A 20,929-nucleotide genomic window follows, 5' to 3' on the forward strand; every position below is an offset into this window, starting at 1 on the left:
ATAACGACTTACCATATTTCAACCTCACCAAATTAGCCTATCTTTTCAGTTTTGTCTATTTCCCTACCTAGAATTTATAGACAATCTATATTGTTTAAGTATACTTATAAATTATATTTCTGATTGGCAAATTTGGGAAGAATAAGATATATATTCAAGTCCTATAATGAAGAATTTACCAGTGGAACTCAACTACTTTTCATCAGAAACCATATTCTTTTCTTCTTTTTTCCATCTTCTCATCCATGCCTTCTTTTTTTTTTTAACTATATCATGCTCTTATGCAAATTTTTTATTCCCTGGTCACAGGCCAATGATCCCACTGGGGTTTGCTTCATCCCAGCAGTGACATTGAGGGCTAATCTATAATCTGCTTTGTTTAAACACTTTAGGAATTCAGACCTTGAGACTGACTTTCCCTATTCTTATTTACCTTAAGGCATGACCCATGGATATTCTTGGTATAAAAATATAGTCTTCAAAAGGCTATTCTATGGCATTTTAAGTTTAACAGACCCTCACTTTACTGCTCTCCAAGGCCTTTGCACTTTGAAGATGGGACTATCAAATGCCAAATAATGGGTTCAGAAGCAAAAAATTCCAGTTAGTTTTAATATTTGATTTTGTTTATTTTTGTTTTCAGTAATAATGGTTGGTTTAATGCAGTGCTTCACTGAACTGAATACTGGTTATGACACCATGTAGACAAAGGGTGAGAATATACATAAAATCTTCTCAAGGGCCATTTACCTACAAAAAACCAATTTATGGCTATATAAAAAAGTAATTTAATTTGTTTTGAATGTTTTCTTTAAAAAATAAAAATACTTCAACTCCTACCATTTAAATTAAAAAGAGGGAACATAAAACTTTGTTCACTGAACCCAATAAATACTAAAAAAGTACCTTTAGTTTTAGATTGTGGTTTGTTAAATGCAGGGAAAAAAATGAAAATGGAAAAAATATAAGGGAAAAGGAAAGAGATAGGGAGGGAGAGAAAGTGAAATGAACAAAGAAGATAAAGGGAAAGGACATATAGGAAAGAGGAGAAAATGAGAGTGAGAAAAAGAGATTAACGGAAAGGAAGGGACAAATAGAGAGAAAGCTATAGAAAGAATAGAAGCAAATGAGAGATAAGAGAGAAAAGAAGGGTCAGACATGTATATATAAACATCTATATGTCTATATGTGTATTCATACATATATATGTGTGTATATATATATATATATATATTTTTTTTTTTTTTGAGAGAGACAAAGAGGAAGAAGGGATGGAAAGGAAAGAGATACAGGGAAAGATCTTGTCAGGGCTCAGTAGATTTTTGAGGTAAAGTTCAAAATAGTCATTTGAGCTCTGGGTTTTAGTGTTAGACACTCCTCTTTAAATTTTAATTAGCTGCTTCACTACTATTTAAAACTCTTCAACTGCTCTACTCCTCAAAACCTGAGAGACTCTATGATAACAAAAGCATTCCATTAGAAAAAAATTACTATTAATATAAAAGATACTTCATCACCCTGAGGAGCAGATTTAATCCATCAAAAAGCAAAATTTGATTCCTAGTCTGCCATAAAAACTGTCTGAATGGAGGGCTGGATTATTTGCTTTGCACTTGTATTTATAGGTTCAAACAATGTCCTCAAGTAGTTATTCAATAAATTTTTTTTGACAAATAACTGAAAGTTCAACCCCTGAGCAAAGTTTCCATTAAACCTTTCATCTCATTCCCTTTTGTTGTTGTTTAATCTTTTTTTTAGTCACTCCCAACTTTTTGTGACCACATTTGGGGTTTTCTTGGCAAAGAGACTAGAGGGGTTGCTTTTTCTTTCTCCAGCTCCTTTTACAGATGAGGAACCTGAGGGTTAAGTGACTTGCCCAGGGTCACACAGCTATAAGTGTCTGAGGTCTTCCAAGCTCAGTACTCTAACCACTGAACCACCTAGCTCATTTCTTACTTTGTATTAAATGTATGTTCCTAGTTGATATACAGAAGTCAGATGGATAAATTGCTCCAGAGTGGTGATCAATTAGTTGTGAAGAGCTCTGGCTTTTACTGTACTAGGCCTGAGACTCTGCCATTATCTAAGGATGTTCATTAGACTACTTTGCCCAGGGAATCTTGGTTTTGTTCCAAGGGGACTCCCATGAATACTGAGATAATTTACTAAAGCGACATAATTGAGTTGACCTTAAAACAAAATTGACAAGGATAACTCAAAGAAGAAAACTCCGAGCTATTCAAAAATCTTTGCTCTAGATAAGTAGAAACATCATATGAGAACAAGCTAACTGTAATCTGTTAGACAGAATGCAGAAGAAAAGATGATAGATTATATATACCCCATACCTTGTGAAGTTTTTCTCTTCTTTCATCGCTGTCTGGAACACCCCTGAGGCTTTGTGGAATGTACCAGAAGCAAACATTTGTGTGCTCAGGCTGTGGAGGCAAAAACAACGATTTAAAAACCCAAGGAAAGGTTTTCTTCAACCCTAAATTCTTACCTAAAGTCATATATGAAATGGGAGGATCAGTCAACAAGATAAAGCTTTCAGATTTCCAATGGCATGATATGTTTGAACAAATGTTGCTGCTGTACAAAGTAAAGTAGCATATAATGTTATTGTGCATCACCAGGGAATGAGTTATTCCACATATGAGAATTTTCCAGATAACTGAAAAATCTCTCTTCAAGCAATTAAATTAAAAACCTATGTATGATATGTTTGTATGCACTCAAATTGCTTGAAAATATTTTTTAACAATATGATATACTCCCTTGCTCTTTAGATCTCATTACAAAGTAGGTAATCAATAAATATTTGTAGATTTCAGTTTCTTTACAATGAACATAATTGAATTTTTCTTCTTGGCGACTCAGAACAGGAATGTGATGGTAAATATTAGACCTTAGACAAGTTGCTTCCCCCCTCCCCCCCAAAAAAAGAGTACACATGATTCACTTTTAAGCTTAACCTTAACCTCCCATCACATTAAGTCTAGATAATCAATAAAGCAATGTCAAGCCCTGACTTGTAGAGTTTATCCATTTTTGAGGTGTAAATATTCACACTAAAAATTTAACAATCTCTCTTGACAATTCAAGTTGATTCTAGCATTCCTCTCACTCAGAGCCCTATTTATAAGCATGAATTTTGTGTCTGTGTTTTAATGCAGCGATGTCCTCAGGCACCACTGGAGTATTTGGAGTTTTTTTTAATCCTTTATTTCATGGCCTCATAATTGCTTGATTTTTTGTCTTTTTGTTTGTCACAGTTTATCTGTCCTCTCTCACATTCTCCTTGATATCAATGTGACTGCCTTCTAAAGTTTTTCCTCTTCTATTTAATCTAGTAGTTCTAAGAAATTAGCTAAAAGAGTCTGTGAATGATGGTCTGAAGGATTCTCCTATGAATAAAACATATTTTATTAAGAGTTATTCCCCAATAAGTAAGTGGCCAAAATAAGAATAATCATTAACAAGCAAAATGATAGCAATACAAATGCAAGTACAATAACTTTGAATTTTTAAATCATATCCATCAAACTGGCAAAGAAAATAAAAGAGATGGTTTTACCCCGTTTCGAAAACCTGTCTGACAGGGTCTATAGAAGCTGTTACTGTCTCTTTAAAAATCAGAAAAACTATATATATAATATGTACAAGTTACAATTGTAACTGCAATTTAATGAGGGGTTTCACTCTGCTGAGTAAGTGACTATGTGTGAATTTAACTTTGATCAAAGGGAACTGATGAAGACTAAGAGAAAAAAAGTGAGGGGGAAATTCTGTCTTAACTATTATTTTATGAGGAAACATTAATTTTAAAAACACTTTATGAAGTCAGCATGTAAATATATTCTTAAGGATGAGGACTTGATAAAAGCTTAAAATGCTACTTTTCTGTCACATCTAGAGAAAGACTAAAAGAGCCCAAGGAGAAGGATGGTGGAGACAACCTTTTTTCTTTATGAAACTAAAAGGATAAAAAAGATTCTTTTGAAGAGATTTGTTATTCGAAGTCTGCTAAATGGTATGGATTATGCTCTTAGAAGTAAGGTCATTTGTCATGAGTGAGGGTATAAATTGACTCTAGTTGTATTAAATACTATAAATAGTTATCTATGTCTTTGTTTTATTATTGAATTCATTATTAATAAACTATATTATTAATTATAAATATTTAATATTCTTAATATTTATTTAATTCCAGGAGACTACATGATTTACTATATAGAGAGTTTTAAGTAATTACTATGGAAAAAATAAGTTTCTATATTTTATTAAATAAATAATAATTGATGAACCTGAGTGAAGGCTCTGAGAATAGTTGATTAGGAAAGAGGTTGAAATATTATATTATTAACTCATTAGAAAATATAAAAATATACTTCTTGTCTTTTTGTTTGTCATATTTTGTCTGTCCTCTCCCACCCTGTCAATATCATGGTGAGATAAGATATGGAAATGAGTGAAGGGTACCTGAGGAAGTGACCTAGAAGTAAAGTTGATGACTTATGCACCCCTGTTGCATAGCCAATACTGGAGGAACTTTCATAAATCAGAAACAGGAATACACTCTTGGTGGAACAGCGAATTGGTCTAACCATTATAAAAATCAATTTGAAATTATATAAGAAAACTTTTAAAACTATTTATATACTTTGATCCAAAAATAATAGTCATATTTATGTCAAAATAGTCACAACATCACTTCTTATACTAGTAAAAGCCAAAAAAACCTCTGAATAACAAGAAAACAAGCCCACAGAATGGGAGAATGACTGAACAAACTGTGGTTTGTGGATATAATTGGCTGTTATTGCATTATAGAAAACAACAGTGCAGTGCTGGGAGAGAGACATACAAAATTGGGATATTGATAGGGATATAGTTAATAGGACATATGACCAAGTTGTAATTAGAGAATTCTAAGAACAAATACTACAATCTAATAGATACTGCCCAAGATCCTGCGTTAAGCCAGCATCCTCTCCTGTGAGCTCATTTCCCCATCATTTCGTCAGGTTAGCAACACCTATTCGTGCCCCAAAATTTGGCAGAAATGCCAAACTCTCTAGAAGCACAATAAAATAAGGGAGGCTTGAAGTGTTGATTCTGTTAGAGGTCAGGCTAGATAAAAAAGAACTCATGGACCAATAGAGAAGGCATTACAAAGAAAGTTTGTGTAATTGCCTTAAAAATATTTTATGGAAGGGGAAGCTAGGTGGTGCAGTGGATAGAGCACCAGCCCTAAAGTCAGGAGGATCTGAGTTCAAATTTGATGTCAGACACTTAACACTTCCTAGTTGTGTGACCTTGGGCAAGTCACTTAACTCCAATTGCCTCAGGGAAAATATAAATAAAATATTCTGTTGAGAGAGTAGGCAACTCTTTGGGTAAAGAACATTAAATCCAATCCACTCTAGAGGCAAAGGGAGAGAAGTGACCTTTTTTGAAGACCTTCCTGGTTCTATGATTCCATAATAAGTAGTCAACAATCTTACAGATTAGTCTATGCTTGTTTTGTTTTATTCTACAACCTGGGTGATATTTGAATAAGATGCTTTTATTTAATTCCTCTCACAGTTCTTAATATTTGCTAATGTGAAGTCAAAGCAACTTTCCCATCAAGATCCCAAAGATAAAATGACCAGCAAACTGTCTGACTATAATAAAATCTGTAAGAAGAATTAGATAAAAGAAATCTTATTCAAATCTCCTCCAGATTGTAGAATAGCATTTTAAAAAGTTCATTATATTGATGGCAACTTGACAGTCATGTCTTTACCTCTGGAAGACGGGGTTAAATGATTATTAAACTTGTCTCTTTGAGAAATTGTTTTGGAGAGAGATAAAGCTCACATTTATTACCTGTATTATTTGAAAATATTTTAAGAATTAATATTAATAATAATAACTGAGGTTTGCCCCAAAGTAAGAAGAAAAGATGTGCCTTCCTCCTTTCTTTGTAGAAGTCAGGGACTATGTATATTCTGCCATACTCATTCAGTATGCTGAACTGTGGTTCTTGTTAGACTTTGTTACTTTATAGGTGGGAGAGGGATATATTTAGAAATAAAGATATATGCCAAGAAAAAAAAAAAGATGGTCCAAAATTTTAAACTAAAAAAGGTTTGTAAAGGGTTAATTTCAGAAGATAATCTTCTAAGGAAAACAAGATGGAAAAAGTAGATTTGTTCTGCAGGAGTAAGGATTTTAGTTAGAGATGAATTCCTGATTGTAGAGATTAGCAGGGATGATTTACTACTAGCAAGGAAAGATATCAGCTGGCTTTTTCCAGAGCCCTTGAAGAATAGGGAAATAGGTCAGTTTCACAGCCATCCTAAATGGGTTCTATGTACTCTTTCCCAAAGATAGAGAGGCCAGACTAAATAATCACTGAACACAACACTACAAGAAAAATTGTGAATATACCAATGGGTCTAATGATGCCATTTCCAAATTGAATTCTGGGTCAAAAAACATTTAAAAAATACATTCCAAAATGTCTTGGATAGTAGTATTTTTTTGAGCCAAAGACCAATAATGAAAACATAAAATACTGTTTGGAGGGCAATACTTGGCATTCTGGACAAATACAGCCTCATAATCGCCACTAATGGAAATACTCAATAAAACAAAAGCCTTCAACATATGCTATAATTAGGATAGACTATGATGACTTACCTCACCGTCAAAAACCATTTCAAATTCTTCTCTGTTTTTAATTTTGGCATATAGATACTCTGCTAAATCCAGGCACTTGTTGACCTGATTTTCAAATCCCACTGTGCCCTGTTTTCAAAGGGAGAGAGATATTAATAAGAATGGATCATCTCCTCATATATGTATTAAGATAATTGAATCTTAGAATTGGGAGGAACCCCAGAAGTCAGTATGTCCAACCTCCTATCTGAACTAAGTTTTACTGCCCAGTGCTTTCAGTCTGAAGTCTTGTCTGCTTTGGAACATGCCATATGTCCCTCCACCTTGGACTTGAAAGTATTAAGTGAACCCTGACCAAACATCCCTTCCTCCCCTCCCACACACACAAGTAACTTTTCTCACTACTGTCATATCTTTCTATTGATTGACAGGCAGGTGAGAGAGAGAGCCACTAGTCTTTGTGCATTCCCTGGTTTAGCAGGAGTCTTGAACATTTTCTTGGGTCCAAGTATTGACAAATTAGTCAATCTAGACAAGCACAAGCTTTGAGAATTAAGCAGAAGTGCCACATGTTTGCAGATGAACTCTCAGAAGAGCTGATTTGGGGTTGACTAACAAGACTGTGAGGTTCAAAACTGCCAAAATTTGCATCCTTCATAGTGGGTGGCAGTCACCATTTTATAGATTATCCACTTTGCCAACTATCTATGATATATGTTAATGACAGGTGAGTGACTCCAAGATTACCTTCCCTAGCTTCTGTTACTATCATGTGCTCAGAAAATAGGAAGGGAAAGCATTTCTATCCCATTTTCTGGATTTTCCCCTTGTTTACCTTAGCTTTCCACATCAACCAAAACTTGAAAATGTCCACGTGGCGGCCACACTGGATGGCCTTGTCTCCAGTGTCATAGGAAATGTCATACTGCTTATCTTGCTGGAATAGGTAACCTGCACACATTTGATTGCATCCTTGGAGTATGCCCTGAGGGTGGAAACAGAGAAGCGTTTGCATATTGTATTCATGATTTTCTAAAGCATGATTGGCTGCCTGAAGGAAAGGGGACTTGAGATGACACACAGCTTTTATTTTCCCCCTATTAATATTACTAAGCTATCCTATATTTGTCCCATTAGGGGGAAGGTTACTCTTGGGAGAAATATAATGCAGAGTTTTCTGGCTTCCTGACTTCCATTTATTCCTCTTCCACTGTAGGCACTGCTATCAGAAAAAGCCTTTGGGGTACTTGTCTATCCTTTCCTATAACTCCAGGCTCTCCCACTAAAAATTCATGGGAACACTGCTAGTTGAGGGCGATAATACTTTTGACAATGCCCTAGAAACAATACATTGAATGGCAAAGTAGGAATATTGGCAGACTCAAACAAACTAAAAAAGTGCTTCCTTTTAAAATTTTCTGTGAAAAAATTAATAAAAGCTGTATTTCTGTCTGTCTTTTTCTTTCTGTCTTTTTCTTTTTCTCTATCTTTCTTTTTCTCTGTGTCTTTCTCTATCTCTTTCTTTCTTTCTTTCTCTATCTCTTTCTTGGTCGGTCTTTGTCTCTCTGTCTCACTGTCTCTCTGTCTTTCTATCTCTTTGTCTGTCTCTATTTTTGTCTATCTGTTTATCTCTCTGTGTGTCTTTGTCTATCTGTCTCTGTCTCTTTGTTTCACTGTCTCTCTCTGTTTATCTCTCTCTGGTTTTCTGTCTATTTCTTTGTCTCTCTATCTCTGTCTGTCTCTCATATCATTGTCTCTTTATCTCTCTGTCTCTCTTCATACATACACACACACACACACACACATGTTGTCTCCCACATTAGAACATAAGCCTTTTGAGGACAGTGACTATTTTACAGTGCCTGCCCCAGAGCAGACACTTAATAAATGCTTGTGGATTTATTAATAATAGATTATTGATACCTACAAAACCTGATCTGATTATACCCAGACAGATTTTTGTTCAGGAGCCTCAAAAATTCATGCCTGGGAAGGACAGTATTATGGCTGCCTAAAACAGAGTTGCTAGCCTTTTTGCCAGCAGCTATCACTTTCTTTCCCTCATCTCCAGCTACCAAAACCTTTAGTACTTCAGAGTCATTTGCTGAAAGAAAGCAAACCTTTTCCCGCACGAGAATGGCAGAGCATTGTAACAGAACGCCCATCATCTTATGAGGGTTCCAGGTAACTGAATTGGCTCTGGAAAAAGAAGAAATTAATATTTACAAGAGGAGATGCAGATCATGGAGCAAATAGATTATGCTCTTTTGTCATCACTACATGTTCATAAACTGATATATTCTTCACACACAACCCTAGTTTGATTAAATAAAGGTGCATATTTGACTAGTAAACACAGTGTCAGTGCAGTAAGCAAAATACTGCCACTTATCCCCAGGAAAGTGTTTCAGACTCTTCCTTCTTGTACTTATCCATAAAATGAGCTAGTGGTAGATCTAATTGTATAGCTACCTCCCTATCATAGATAGCATCTATATAGTGCTTTATAAATATCAACTTATTTGATTCTTATAATAACTCTGAGGGGTAGTTGCTTTTATAATCCTCACTTTACCAATGAGAAAACTAGGGAATAATTCTGTTAAATGATTTGCCCATTGTTACACAATTTGTGTCTGAGGCTGGATTTGAGCTGAGGTTTCCTTGATTTCAGATCCAGTGTATAAAGATACCTCTTATTGGGGCAATTAATTGGGATGCTACATTCCTAAAAATGACTATAGACCAGTCAACTCTAAAATTTGCTATCAGCAAGGTTATTTTAAGTGCTAAATGATCATGCTTTTACTATGTTCATTGTGACCATAGTTTAACAGTCAAGAGCTCTTAGTAGCCTAATCACTTTATCCAAGACAATTAAGTGACTAAGAAGCATCTTAAACAGGATTTTGCAACAATCCCTAAGTGAAATAAATAGTGATTATAACAATTTTGCTTCAATGATGCATAGACATTAAAAATTTCCAAGTGAACCAGGTAGATTCTGTCCCCAATAATCAATGATTTCTTTGAAAGGTTTGTTTGTCCTTCCAATACTAAGTCCCTTATGCAGAATTCTTAACTTTTTTATGTCACAGAAGTCTTTTATTGGGGAAAGTATTCAATAGATATATTTGTGTCTGTAGAATGTGAATAAATAAAAGAGAAACCCTGACTAATTCTTTCCTACAAAAATTATAATGAAGAAAACAAATTTACTGCAAGTAATGAATTTTCATTTCATCCAAAAGGGTCAAAGTTTGGAGTCTGCTTAAGCCCTAAGGGCCTTAGAGCAGAGGAGTTGGGCTGAGGTTCATTACAAATAGCAAGAGCCCATTTGTTCTTTGCACAACAGATTGTCCTATTTTTAAGGAATATTTGTCTTACAAAATGTCATAAATTTTTCTGAACTTCCCAAATATTCTAAATAAACAATATAATTTTGCTTAATGGAAAATAAGATGATCTACTCAAGGTTTGATTTTCTTTAGGTCACATAGGCTAATATGATTTCAGGAGTATCTAACTCTTTAGTATCCTCTGTAGGATTTTCTTTCCAGAGATACTGGACTGGTTTGCTATTTCTGTCTCCAGCTCATTTTACAGTTGAAGAACTGAGACAAATAGGGTTAAAGTGACTTGTCCAGAATCACATAGTGTATCTGAGGCCAGATTTAAATTTAGGTGTTCTTGACTCCAGGACTGTCTCTTGGTCCATTGCACCATCTACCGGCCCCAAAATATATAATGCATACTCTATAATACATTCATTTATGTATATATGCATTCATACATATATCCATGTATATATAAAACATATGTATATGTCTGACATCTGTATATCTATATCTATATCTCTGACTCATACTTTCCCCTCTGTACTTTGGATCAAGCCATTCTCCATGCTAAGCATGCCATCTTTCTTTGTTACCATCTCTCAGAATTTTTAAGGTTCAATTCTGGTGTCACCTCCTCCAGGAAGGCTTCCAAGAACAGCTTCCAAGCTGTTGTTAGCATTCTATTCCATCTCCATTTTTCTTGGACTATACTTATGCATGTTGTGAAGCCAGAATAAAATATAATCTCTTAAATTTTAAGGATAAAATTTCACTTTTGTTCTTCAGCTCCAGCTCCTAGCACAATGCTTTGCAGATATATAGATCTTTAATAAATGTTTTTTTTTTTAAAATTTCTTTGATTCATCAAAAAATCCCAATTTAAAATCTTAAATCTAAGAAAATCTGAAAAATATTTTGACTCCAAAAAATTTCTCTTAGTGAATGTTTATATGCATATGTGTATATATACAACTTATATATCGTCTACATCTTCAGTATATACACATATAGTATACAATACTGTATGTGCTTGTATGAACATATACCTCCACACATGTATACATGTGTTTTCATGTATATTTAGACATACATGTGTGTGCACTTATGTATACTCACACTAAAGAAGAAAATTCCTAGAATCAAAATAAATTTCAGGTTTTTCCATATTCAAACTTGAAAATGGAAGTTGTTTGAGAAATCTAAACTGTATCTCGATTGGCTCTTCTCTGTGAGGAGCCTTGTTTTTCACTTGTGTTTTCAATGGCCATCCTTATTTATTGTGTCTCTTTACTTACAAAAATGAGCAGGAGAAATGGCTTTAAGCCAGAAAAGTCACTATAGGGAACAGAGAAGCTAGTACTATGATTTTTTCCTCTATTCATAAGCTACTTTTTATTTTTTGCCATTGGTCTTGAACTGGAAAGGAGAAAAGGTGTAATAAATGACCAAGTGATGTTCTCTCAACCTGCTTCCCCTTTCTATCTCAAAGGAGCCAGCCAGCAACATGAGGCAGAGAAAGAAAATGAATTAGCGGGTGAACATGGCAAACTGCAAACTCTGCATCTGAGCTTTTCCCAGCTAAGTAGAAAAATAACTGATTCTGCAAAGCAATCAAAGGAGGTGCCACTCTGAATCAGAGGTCCACACTTTGCAGGTCTGATAATTTGAATGGTAGAATTCCTGGAAACTGAGCCCCATACCTTTCAATGCCATTGAGCTTGTGACGGTGCTTTCTGGACATGAGGAGACCTCCTCCCCAAGCAGCCTGTGAGAGCAGAGAAAGAACAGGGATAAGGGATTCCAAATTCCTTTCTAGGGTAGTTGGTCATTCTTTCTTTAAACATGTGGGCTTATATGGAACATATAGAAGTTCCTCTGGCAAAATAAACTCATTGAAACTAGTTACAAGTTCAAGCTTTAATCTTTGCAACTTTTTTTAGTTGATTTCTCTGAGGGCCAGGTTCCAGGCATAAAAGTTAATTGATGGAGGGTGGTTAGTTAAAGTCTGGGGTAACACCAGTGATGTCCAAAGATATTAAGTATAGATGAGATAAAGATCAAAGACTCTCCTAGATTGCTGCTTGAGTCAGGGATCACTTGGGGGAGTTTTGCAGAGGGGAAGATGGCTGTTATCTAGCTCTTACTGCATGAGATGTATCTCAAAGGACCTAGATATGTGGCAAGATAATATCTGTATGGCTGTCATTCAAGTGGTTGCTGAAATTTAGTAGCAAGTCACAAAATGTCCAGGTTTTCCTGAGGATACCATGAAAAATACTATAGGGATGAGGGAAAGAGCAGGGAGAGACAGAAATGAATCATATTTGTAGTATATGTTTTGTCAACTGCTTCACAAAAGAAAAAACAGTGGTCTAAGGAGTTAAAAAGATAAGATAGAGACAGGTACACAGACAGTAGAAGGATATATTGAGAAAAAAGAAAAAGTAGAGAAAAAGTAAAGGAGTGAGAATGGGAAGAAGGAAGAAGGGAAAAGGGAGAGAGAAAGAGGAGGATGAGAAAGGTATGTTGGAATCAGATTGTTAAATTTTCAGTGTATGAGCACTTATACCTTAAAATCAGCAAATACTACAAATCTGGAATTTATTAATTGTTTCGTTGGTTGTACAGACTTAAGAAAGTGAAGGGAAAATGTTAATGCAGATTAAATGTTAAAGTGTGTCATCATAAAATTTTTTAAACATGAGATGGTTGTTAAATATTTACCAGCACAGCCCTGGGGAGGGCAGAGAAAGAGAGAGTGGGGAGGGGAAGAGAGAAAGGGGGAGAAAGAGAAGAAGAGAGGGAGACAGAAAAAAGAGGGGAGAAAGGAGGGGAAGAGGAGGAGAGAAGAAATATAGTTATGCATTTGAAAGTGTTTTCTGTTGTTCTTTAAGCTTCTTCAGATCAATTCAGGGGGAAAATGTCATTTAGTAGTATATGTATTTCCATGTTGTATTTATAGATTAATCTTCCTAAGGAAAGGACATGGACAGCTGCATTGACAGCAGGTAACCAAACATGGGTGGTCACTTTCTTTATCTTTTCTCTCTCTCTCTCTTTTTTTTTTTTTTTTTTTTTGCCATCTAGGAGCAGTTTACCCAAAAGAAGCTGCTATGGAAGAAGTTGGTAGGTATGAACCAAAAAAATTTCAAGTAATTCTGGAGGGGGCCAGAGAAATCTAAAGAAGAATACCAGTCTATGGTGCAAATTTGGACATTTGTTCAGACTTGCCAGATTGTGAACCAGAGGAGAACATGAGACTGAGAGGATGTGGAGAGACTGGGGGGTGGGGGAGTGGAAGTGGAAACAGTCTGAGTTCCCTAAAAGGAGAACTATATTCCCTCACCTAGCTAGGTCTGGTCTGTCTAGTGTGTCCCAGCACTTACATCAACATGCAGCCAGAGGTTATATTTGTGACATATATCTGCAATCTCAGGTATCGGATCAAAAGCTCCATACACAGTCGTGCCTGCGGTTGCATTGACATAAAGAGGAACATATCCCTATAGCACAAGACAACAAACAATTAATTAACATTTAATTAATTTTAATTGTGTTCATTAATTATTTGATTAATTACTATTTAGCATTTCTTGTTTGAACCAAGAAGTATCAAAGTTTGATTTCAACTGATGGCAGCTGAATTCATTTCTTAAAAACATCCTGTAGTTATTAGAGATAGTTAGAGAAGGTTCCAACAGAATGAAACATATCTCTTTCCTCAAAACAGCGGTGGGAGACTAGAACAGACAAATATATACATTATCAGACACAAAATTCCCTTTCTTTCTTTTTCTTTCCTTCCTCCTTACTTTCCTTCTTTCCTACTTTCTTTCCTTTCTATTTTGCTTCCCTTCCATCCACCCTCCTTTTCTTTCTTTCTTTCCTCCCTCCCTCTCTCTTTTCTTCCTTCCTTCATTCCTTCTTTCTTCCTTCCTTCTTCCCTCCCTTCCCCTCTCTTTTTTCTCCCTCCCTCCCTTCCTTCCTCTTTTCCTCCCTCCTTTTCTTTCCTTCTCCCTTCCTTCCTTCTTCTCTCTTTCTCTCTCTCTCTCTCTCTGTCTCTCTCTCTCTCTCTCCCTCCCCCTTTATTTCCCCCCTCTCTTTTTCTTTCTTGTTTAATCTTTGTGGGTGTGGGTAAAGACAATGATACAAAGACAAAGACATTAGTAAAAACATATTAAAAATGCTTCAGATTGGGATAATTGATAAGTGACCAAGACATAATTCATAGAATCATAGGTATAGAATTGGAAAGGACCTTAGGGATCATCGAAATTTAGCTGCTTCATTTTTCAGATGAGGAAATTGAGGCACAGAAAGGAGACCTAGGTCATCTAATTTTAAGGGCTATTACTAGTATTTCCTGCTGCTTCTTATGTAAAGTGGCCAAACTGTCCAATGACATCATATAAGACCTCTGTGGGTTTTTTTAAATATAGATATTGTCCATTCCTCTTAGTAGGCATCCTTTCTAAAATGTTTTTGGTTTATGATTATGTTAATGTAGTAATTAGTTACAAAAATCCATTCATTTTTGGAACTTGAAATATTAGATATATCAAAATACATAAACAAGAAAGGAAGAAGTATTGAAATAGAATTGGAATGAATTTAGAGACATCTGGGAGTCAAGAGTTTTGAGGTACCTTAGCTCCACTTCCACCTCATGCCTCTGTGCAAGCCATTCCTCCATACCTAGCATACTACCTTTCCTCATCCCATCCTCTCAGAATTCTTATCTTGCTTTAAGACTCAACTCAGATGTCCCCTCCTCCAAGAAGCCTTCCATGAGCCTTCCTGTTATTAATGTTCTTCTCCACTTCCATTTTCCTTGGACTATATGCCATGCCTGTAATAAGGCCTGAATAGAATGTAATCTCTCTGAGGACAAAGACTTTATTTTTATCTTTCTAGCCCCAGAGTTTATCATTTACTTTACATAGAGCAGGTCATTAATAAATGTATGTTGAGTTGAAATTATTATTGAATTATTCTTGCCCAAACTTTAGCAGTTTCTTTCTTTCTCATCTATTTTTCTCTTCAGTCTAACTGAAAGCCCAGAAAATAGATATGGTTACAGCAGAAGGCAAGAATGCTAAACCACAACAACACTATAGTTAAATGGATTGACTGTAACATGGCAGGGCCTTTATGAATACATCTGTTCGACAAGATTTTTCACTTAATAGAATTTGCTGAGATTAGATCAGCAAAGACATGTTACTATATGCCATAAACTAGAACATGAGAATAGCTCTGCTAAACAGACTCCAATGTTAAACTGAGATTGTACCAATATAAAAAGCAAGTTAAAAGTTAAATAAAGCTGTGTTCCATAGGATACTTAAGCAAGCAAGCAACTGAGCAAGAAAAAAAAAAAGGAAGTTCAGAAGAAAGGAAGAACAAAAATACAGTTATTTAGCATAATGGGGACAAAATAACTGATTTTTGGCTGAATTTTTCACTTTTCAAGTGGCTTTTTTGTGCATCATATAGACAAGAGTTTGATAGAGATCCAAGTCAACCTGTTAATTGGAAATCAACAAAAATTGAAGAAAAAAATGTTAGAGGTAACATTAAATGATATTTTGGGAGTCTGTACTTATGATTTGATTGATTGGTAATTCCAACAGGAAAATTCCCTCTACCAATATAGTTCAGGACCTGCTATGCAACTTGTCATCTTAAAGAGTTATCTGAGGGCACCAACAGATCGGATTTTGTCAATAGGTATCAGAGATGGGATCTGAATGCAGATTTTTCCTGATTGTGAAAGCCATCATCTACTGCAAAAGGCTATTTCTCATGAAATAATGTTTTAGTTTAAAAATGTTTTTTGATTTCTAGAGCAAAACTAGACTTAAAAATATAAATACTAGAGGTTATTTGTATTATGTTACTCTAACAACTCACATTTACATAGCACATTGTCTTTTAAAGCCTTTATCACAATAAACTATTTATCTGGATGAGGAACTGAGATTCACAAAAATTAAATGGCTTGGCTAAGTCAGAGCTGGGAATCAAATCCAAGACTTTTAATTCCAGGTCCACTGGCCTTTCCATAACATCATACTACAAAACTCTTTCCTTACAACAAACTATAAGGTAGGAATATAAGATAAATCTTATCCTTTTTTTAATTCGAGGAAACTGAAGCTGAGGGAGAATAAATGACTTGCTCACAGTAATGTGTGGGTAACTAAGTATTCAGGCTTGCTCTGGATTGCGGACTCTTGTTTAGACTTTTCTACCACACTCACCTTTTTCTTGGCGTCAAGAATTTTTGTCTCCAAGTCAGCGGGGATGATTTTCCCCCTGTAATTATAACAGAAGGAGATAGATTTTTTTTTTTTTTTTAAAGAAGCATCAACAAGGCTGCATGTGAAGGAGCTTCAGATGCAGAAGAAAGTAATTTAATCAGATATTTTCACCAGCTCATTAGCAGCTTGGCACATTGCACTGAACCAGCCCTTAAGCACAGTAAAACAAAATTAACAGATGAACACATTTAATACATCAAAAAATTTAGCAGTCACTCTCCCCTCCTACCTTTCATTGCATTTTATCAGAATCACATTGTCTGTTCCAAAGCCAAGTGCGGCCCCCGCTTTCTTTATTGAATAGTGACTCTGTAACAAAAAAGAGCCATGTATTGACAAGGAAGACCTTCATTTAGGATAGACTAAAGTCCATGAGCAGGAGCTATAACTTACGTGTTCGGAGGTAAAGAGGACCAGTTTAGGAACAGCTGACATGCCTTTGGTTTTGACTTCTGGGAAGTACTTATATCGAGCAGCCATGATGCTGTACATATTGGATATGGCACCCCCTATAACCAAATAAGCCTTGCGTTAAGGGGGGGTTGTCATTGTGCTCGCTATTTCCCCAAACAACAAAGTCAGTGCTTGAATTTTACAATATTAGAGAGGGTAAGAAAAATGGGAAGGAATGATATCTTGTTGGATTGGGACACACTGAGCTATCCCCTTTATGGGGATACTGGGGCCCTTATGGTCCCAACTTCTATCCTCCCATCTGTATTGGGGGTAGAAATTTTCATTATTAGATTCATCTTTGTAAACTGGCTTTTGGCCTACCTTTCTCAAATTGAGCAGAAGTGAAAAAGGGAGTGATGGCAGTAGTAATCAAGGAATATAATCTTTCTGTTTTCAATATGAGGCTGATCAATGACTCAATCATAAAGTCAATCAGTAATTTGAGTGCTTATTATATGTCAGGCACTGTGATAGGTTGAAGCTATTCCCATGGAAACATTTTACTTGTGCTTTCCAAGAAATTGTGCAATAATAAGTATTATTATTACTGTTTTATAGACAAAGAAACTGAGGCACAGAAAAGTTATAGACATGAAGTCAGAGAGAAAACAAAGGAACTTCCTGAAAATTCTTGCCTCCTGAATTTTCAGTTCCCCAATCCACTTGTTTCTTGAAAGAAGACCTTTTGTCACTGTATCTCTAGTATCTTCCATAATGCTTTGAATACAGTAGGTATTTAATAAATGCATGTAGGAAGACTGAATACCAAGTCTCCTCAAAGAGCACTGAATGGTCAATCATTTATATTTCTGTTTGAAATTAAGTGATTTTTAGAAAACTTAGACAAAAACAGAACCTTTGTCTACAGAGAAAGTGAAATCCAGAAACTGACGCAATAATTTAATCAATTTAGACCAAAAAAAACACCCCATTTTTTCCTTACTCCAACTATCTGGATATTACATAATCTAAATTAACTAGATATTTGCAAAAGAATAGTTGTGAATTCTTTAAAGTGCATAATTTACTTTGCAAACACAATTTTAAAATTTACAATCTACAATTGAAATTTAAATATATAAATTTATAACTGCACTAAGACTTTTGGGGTATCATATATAGACCCTACCCAAACCAGAGCACAGCATACTCATAACTTATTCCTTAAATTAAATCCTTAAACCTAAAAATAAAAGTCCTTAAATCTTACTCATTAAAACAAGCACTTGTGCTTGTTTTTAAAAATCATTTTGTGTTTACATAAGATTATCAGATCTATTATTTTGGATGAAAGTCCAATATTCATTGGGCTGGCTTGGTTTTGTTTCCTCTGAATTGACCCAATAGTTTGATTTAACTGATTAAACCAACCAGTTGTTTAAGGCATCATATAGACAGGCATCTCTGAAAGGAAGAAATCTGGAGGACTAGAAAAACTTCAGGAAACTCTCAATAAGCTTCCATCAGACCTTTGGATGAATTTTGTCAAGTATCCTCACCCAAGCCAAAGAACAGACCTCTAAACTTTGTGGCTTTAATGAAATGAGACAAAGAAAAATAAACCTACCAGGTGAAAAAATGCCATCACCATCTTTACTTGACCATCCAATAATTTCTCGCATCTTCCTAAGTGTTATTTGCTCCATGAGGACAAACACTGGGGCAATTTCATATGTAAACCTTAAAAAATGGTGGGGAAAAAGAAGATGAACAAAGAGGACAAACCACTAATTTCAGGAACTGAATTAGAGGAAGTTGTATTTCTTCAGAAAGTTCTTCCAAAATCTCTAATGAAATATCTTTATTGAGGACCAGTCACCAGTCAAAAGTTGCCAGACACCATAAAATTAATTATCTGGATGAATTTCCCAGATAATTAAAATTCTTCACTTCAATCTGCCAGTGTAGACACTACTTGAAAACACTAAGCATACCAATATACCAATACTTGTTTGAAAGACTCTGCCTGAACCTATACGGAACTATTAGAGACTAGTAGTCAGTTCAACCAATTTGTTTTGTTGATTTCTTTCCCCTACTGGATTTACCATAAGTTTCACTGAACTGAGCAGTTCAGGAATTATAGAGATAAAGCCTCAGTAAGAATACAGCAAATATAATGGGTTTTTGTTTTTTTATTTTTACACATCCCATTATTATATATATATATATATAGGCAGGAAGATTAAATTATAAATTAACTTTAAGAAAATTTATGATTTATTCACAAATCATTTTGTGAAATTTTTTTGTGTTCCCATTGAACCTAAAGAGGGACAATTATGTGAGAAACAAATTAGATAAACCTGCCAGCTGATATTTTTCCTTATCATCTATTTTTTTAAAAATGGTCACTAAGAGAATAAGAGATTCCTGATTAGTTGGATATGGTCCTACCTGCAGGCATAGGGATGGACTAGGCAACTTCTCTGGGTCCCTTTTAGCCTAGGATTATATGACAATGCACATCTTCATTATAGATATATTGACAGTTCTATATAAAATTAGACTGCAAAGAAAAAATTCCATAACTGCCAATTTTATACTTATATAATATGAAATGATGATGCCAAAAATCCTAAGTTTTTTTTTTTTTTTTTTTTTTTTTTAAATCATGAACATCAGAAAGCTAGCTGTGAAAATAATTAGAAATATTGGCTTGGGTTTTAAAAATCTAAGTGCAATTATCCATGTGGATTTTTTTCTACTGATAATCCCCAAGGACAATTTTGTTTCGACAGTGCCATGTAGTCAATATCTGTCAAGAGTAATTATAAAGGATGATTTTCTAATTGCCAATTACAAATAACAAGAAACAGTCAACTGGTATTTCTATCTACTATAGGCAAAGGGCATCAGATGGCCTAGCATGTGGTGCTTGTCTTATGCCAAACTGAATCTCCAGCAGTAGGTTATGAACTGCCAAGTGGTCCTCTTGATCCAGTTATGAAAATAAGTGTATGTCCCTGAATTCAGGGCCTAAAAAATCAAGGTAGGCCTAATGAAAATTAAGCAGCAGGCCCGAAAGATATTTAAAATGCTCTGCTGCTCTTTGCTATCCATTTTGCTTGGTCTCCTTGAGCATCTGTGTCTTTGCGGTAGTCTCTGATTATGAGCTGAAGGCTGATGCCTTGTCACGTGGAGATCAAGAGAAGGTGAATCTGCCGAGGGAGGGGAAGCTGCAATATCAGTCAGCGAGGGTGGGGCCATGAGAATGTGGGCCAAGTGGAATTTTTGTCGGCCTTAATGAAATTTTTTAATGTCTGAAAGCCCATTTTCAGACATAAGATGCAAGCAACAATTCCAAGAGCAGGGGGGAAACACTGCAATCAATTTAATGACAGTTGTAGAAATAAGAGAAAAATGATCCTAGAGAGCTCTCATGACATTGCTGGTGGTATTTTTTTGTGGTAGAATTTTTTAACCAAAAAGAATCTGTTCACTACTCTTCGGATTAGGAGGAAGAATACTTGGTTGTCATTTTTTAATTACCATCACCTCTGGAGGGCCACAATCATGCTTTGGTTCTGCTCTGAGCCCCATCATCATGGCAACCAACAATCCCTTATGTCTGATGGCATGCTGGAGACTGGCTGTCATAAAGGAAGAAGAAGAGAGAAGGGTTCCTGGTAAGACCTGTGCTATTTAAAGTACCAAGTTGCAAACTCATGATGTGTGACATCAGTGAACAAGTGAGCTGGCACAGGGCGTATGTGAGCTTCCAAACCCATTGGGAGGATGAACTGTTTTAGCACTGTAGAGATGCTGGTATCACTGCTGTGAGCTGGCCAGAGTGGGGATAATAGATACACATGAAATGTCTTAAGAAGCCTTGTTAGAGTTGACCTGTCTGGTAAGGTGAGGAACAAACTGAGTCAGAAACCCAGGAGATCAGAAACTTATCAAGGATTGGTCAACCTTGACCACAGAGTGCACTGGTAGCCAAGCCAAGTCAGATGATCAGTTAGGAACCAGATGGACAAGGGAGAAAGGACAGGAAGGGGACGTCATGATTTGTAGCTTTTTGCCCTTTGCCTGGCTTTAGACCAGGTCTAATTAGCCTTTGGTTTGTCTGAGCTGGTGATCTTCCTGTCCTAGTTGCTTACTCAGGTGGATCAGGTACAAGTTTGTTCGTGTTGACTT

The 20,929-nt window shown here is 35.6% G+C and overlaps 1 protein-coding gene across 2 annotated transcripts in view; it reads right to left on the reverse strand.

Annotated features, from left to right (window-relative positions):
• The window catches only part of GAD1 (glutamate decarboxylase 1), a 52,546-nt gene that overhangs the window by 4,654 nt on the left and 26,963 nt on the right, over nucleotides 1-20,929 (reverse strand). For both annotated transcript variants that reach the window (XM_031960478.1, XM_003763952.3), the window contains exons 7-16: nucleotides 18,354-18,466; nucleotides 16,724-16,839; nucleotides 16,560-16,639; nucleotides 16,271-16,325; nucleotides 13,394-13,510; nucleotides 11,708-11,772; nucleotides 8,790-8,868; nucleotides 7,505-7,654; nucleotides 6,691-6,798; nucleotides 2,349-2,438 (exon numbers count right to left, since the gene is read on the reverse strand). In XM_031960478.1, the coding sequence (XP_031816338.1) occupies nucleotides 2,349-2,438; nucleotides 6,691-6,798; nucleotides 7,505-7,654; nucleotides 8,790-8,868; nucleotides 11,708-11,772; nucleotides 13,394-13,510; nucleotides 16,271-16,325; nucleotides 16,560-16,639; nucleotides 16,724-16,839; nucleotides 18,354-18,466 (973 nt within the window). The remainder of the gene's footprint in view (nucleotides 1-2,348; nucleotides 2,439-6,690; nucleotides 6,799-7,504; nucleotides 7,655-8,789; nucleotides 8,869-11,707; nucleotides 11,773-13,393; nucleotides 13,511-16,270; nucleotides 16,326-16,559; nucleotides 16,640-16,723; nucleotides 16,840-18,353; nucleotides 18,467-20,929) is intronic.

Source organism: Sarcophilus harrisii, chromosome 3, assembly GCF_902635505.1.
Source record: "Sarcophilus harrisii chromosome 3, mSarHar1.11, whole genome shotgun sequence".
Lineage (NCBI taxonomy): Eukaryota > Metazoa > Chordata > Mammalia > Dasyuromorphia > Dasyuridae > Sarcophilus > Sarcophilus harrisii.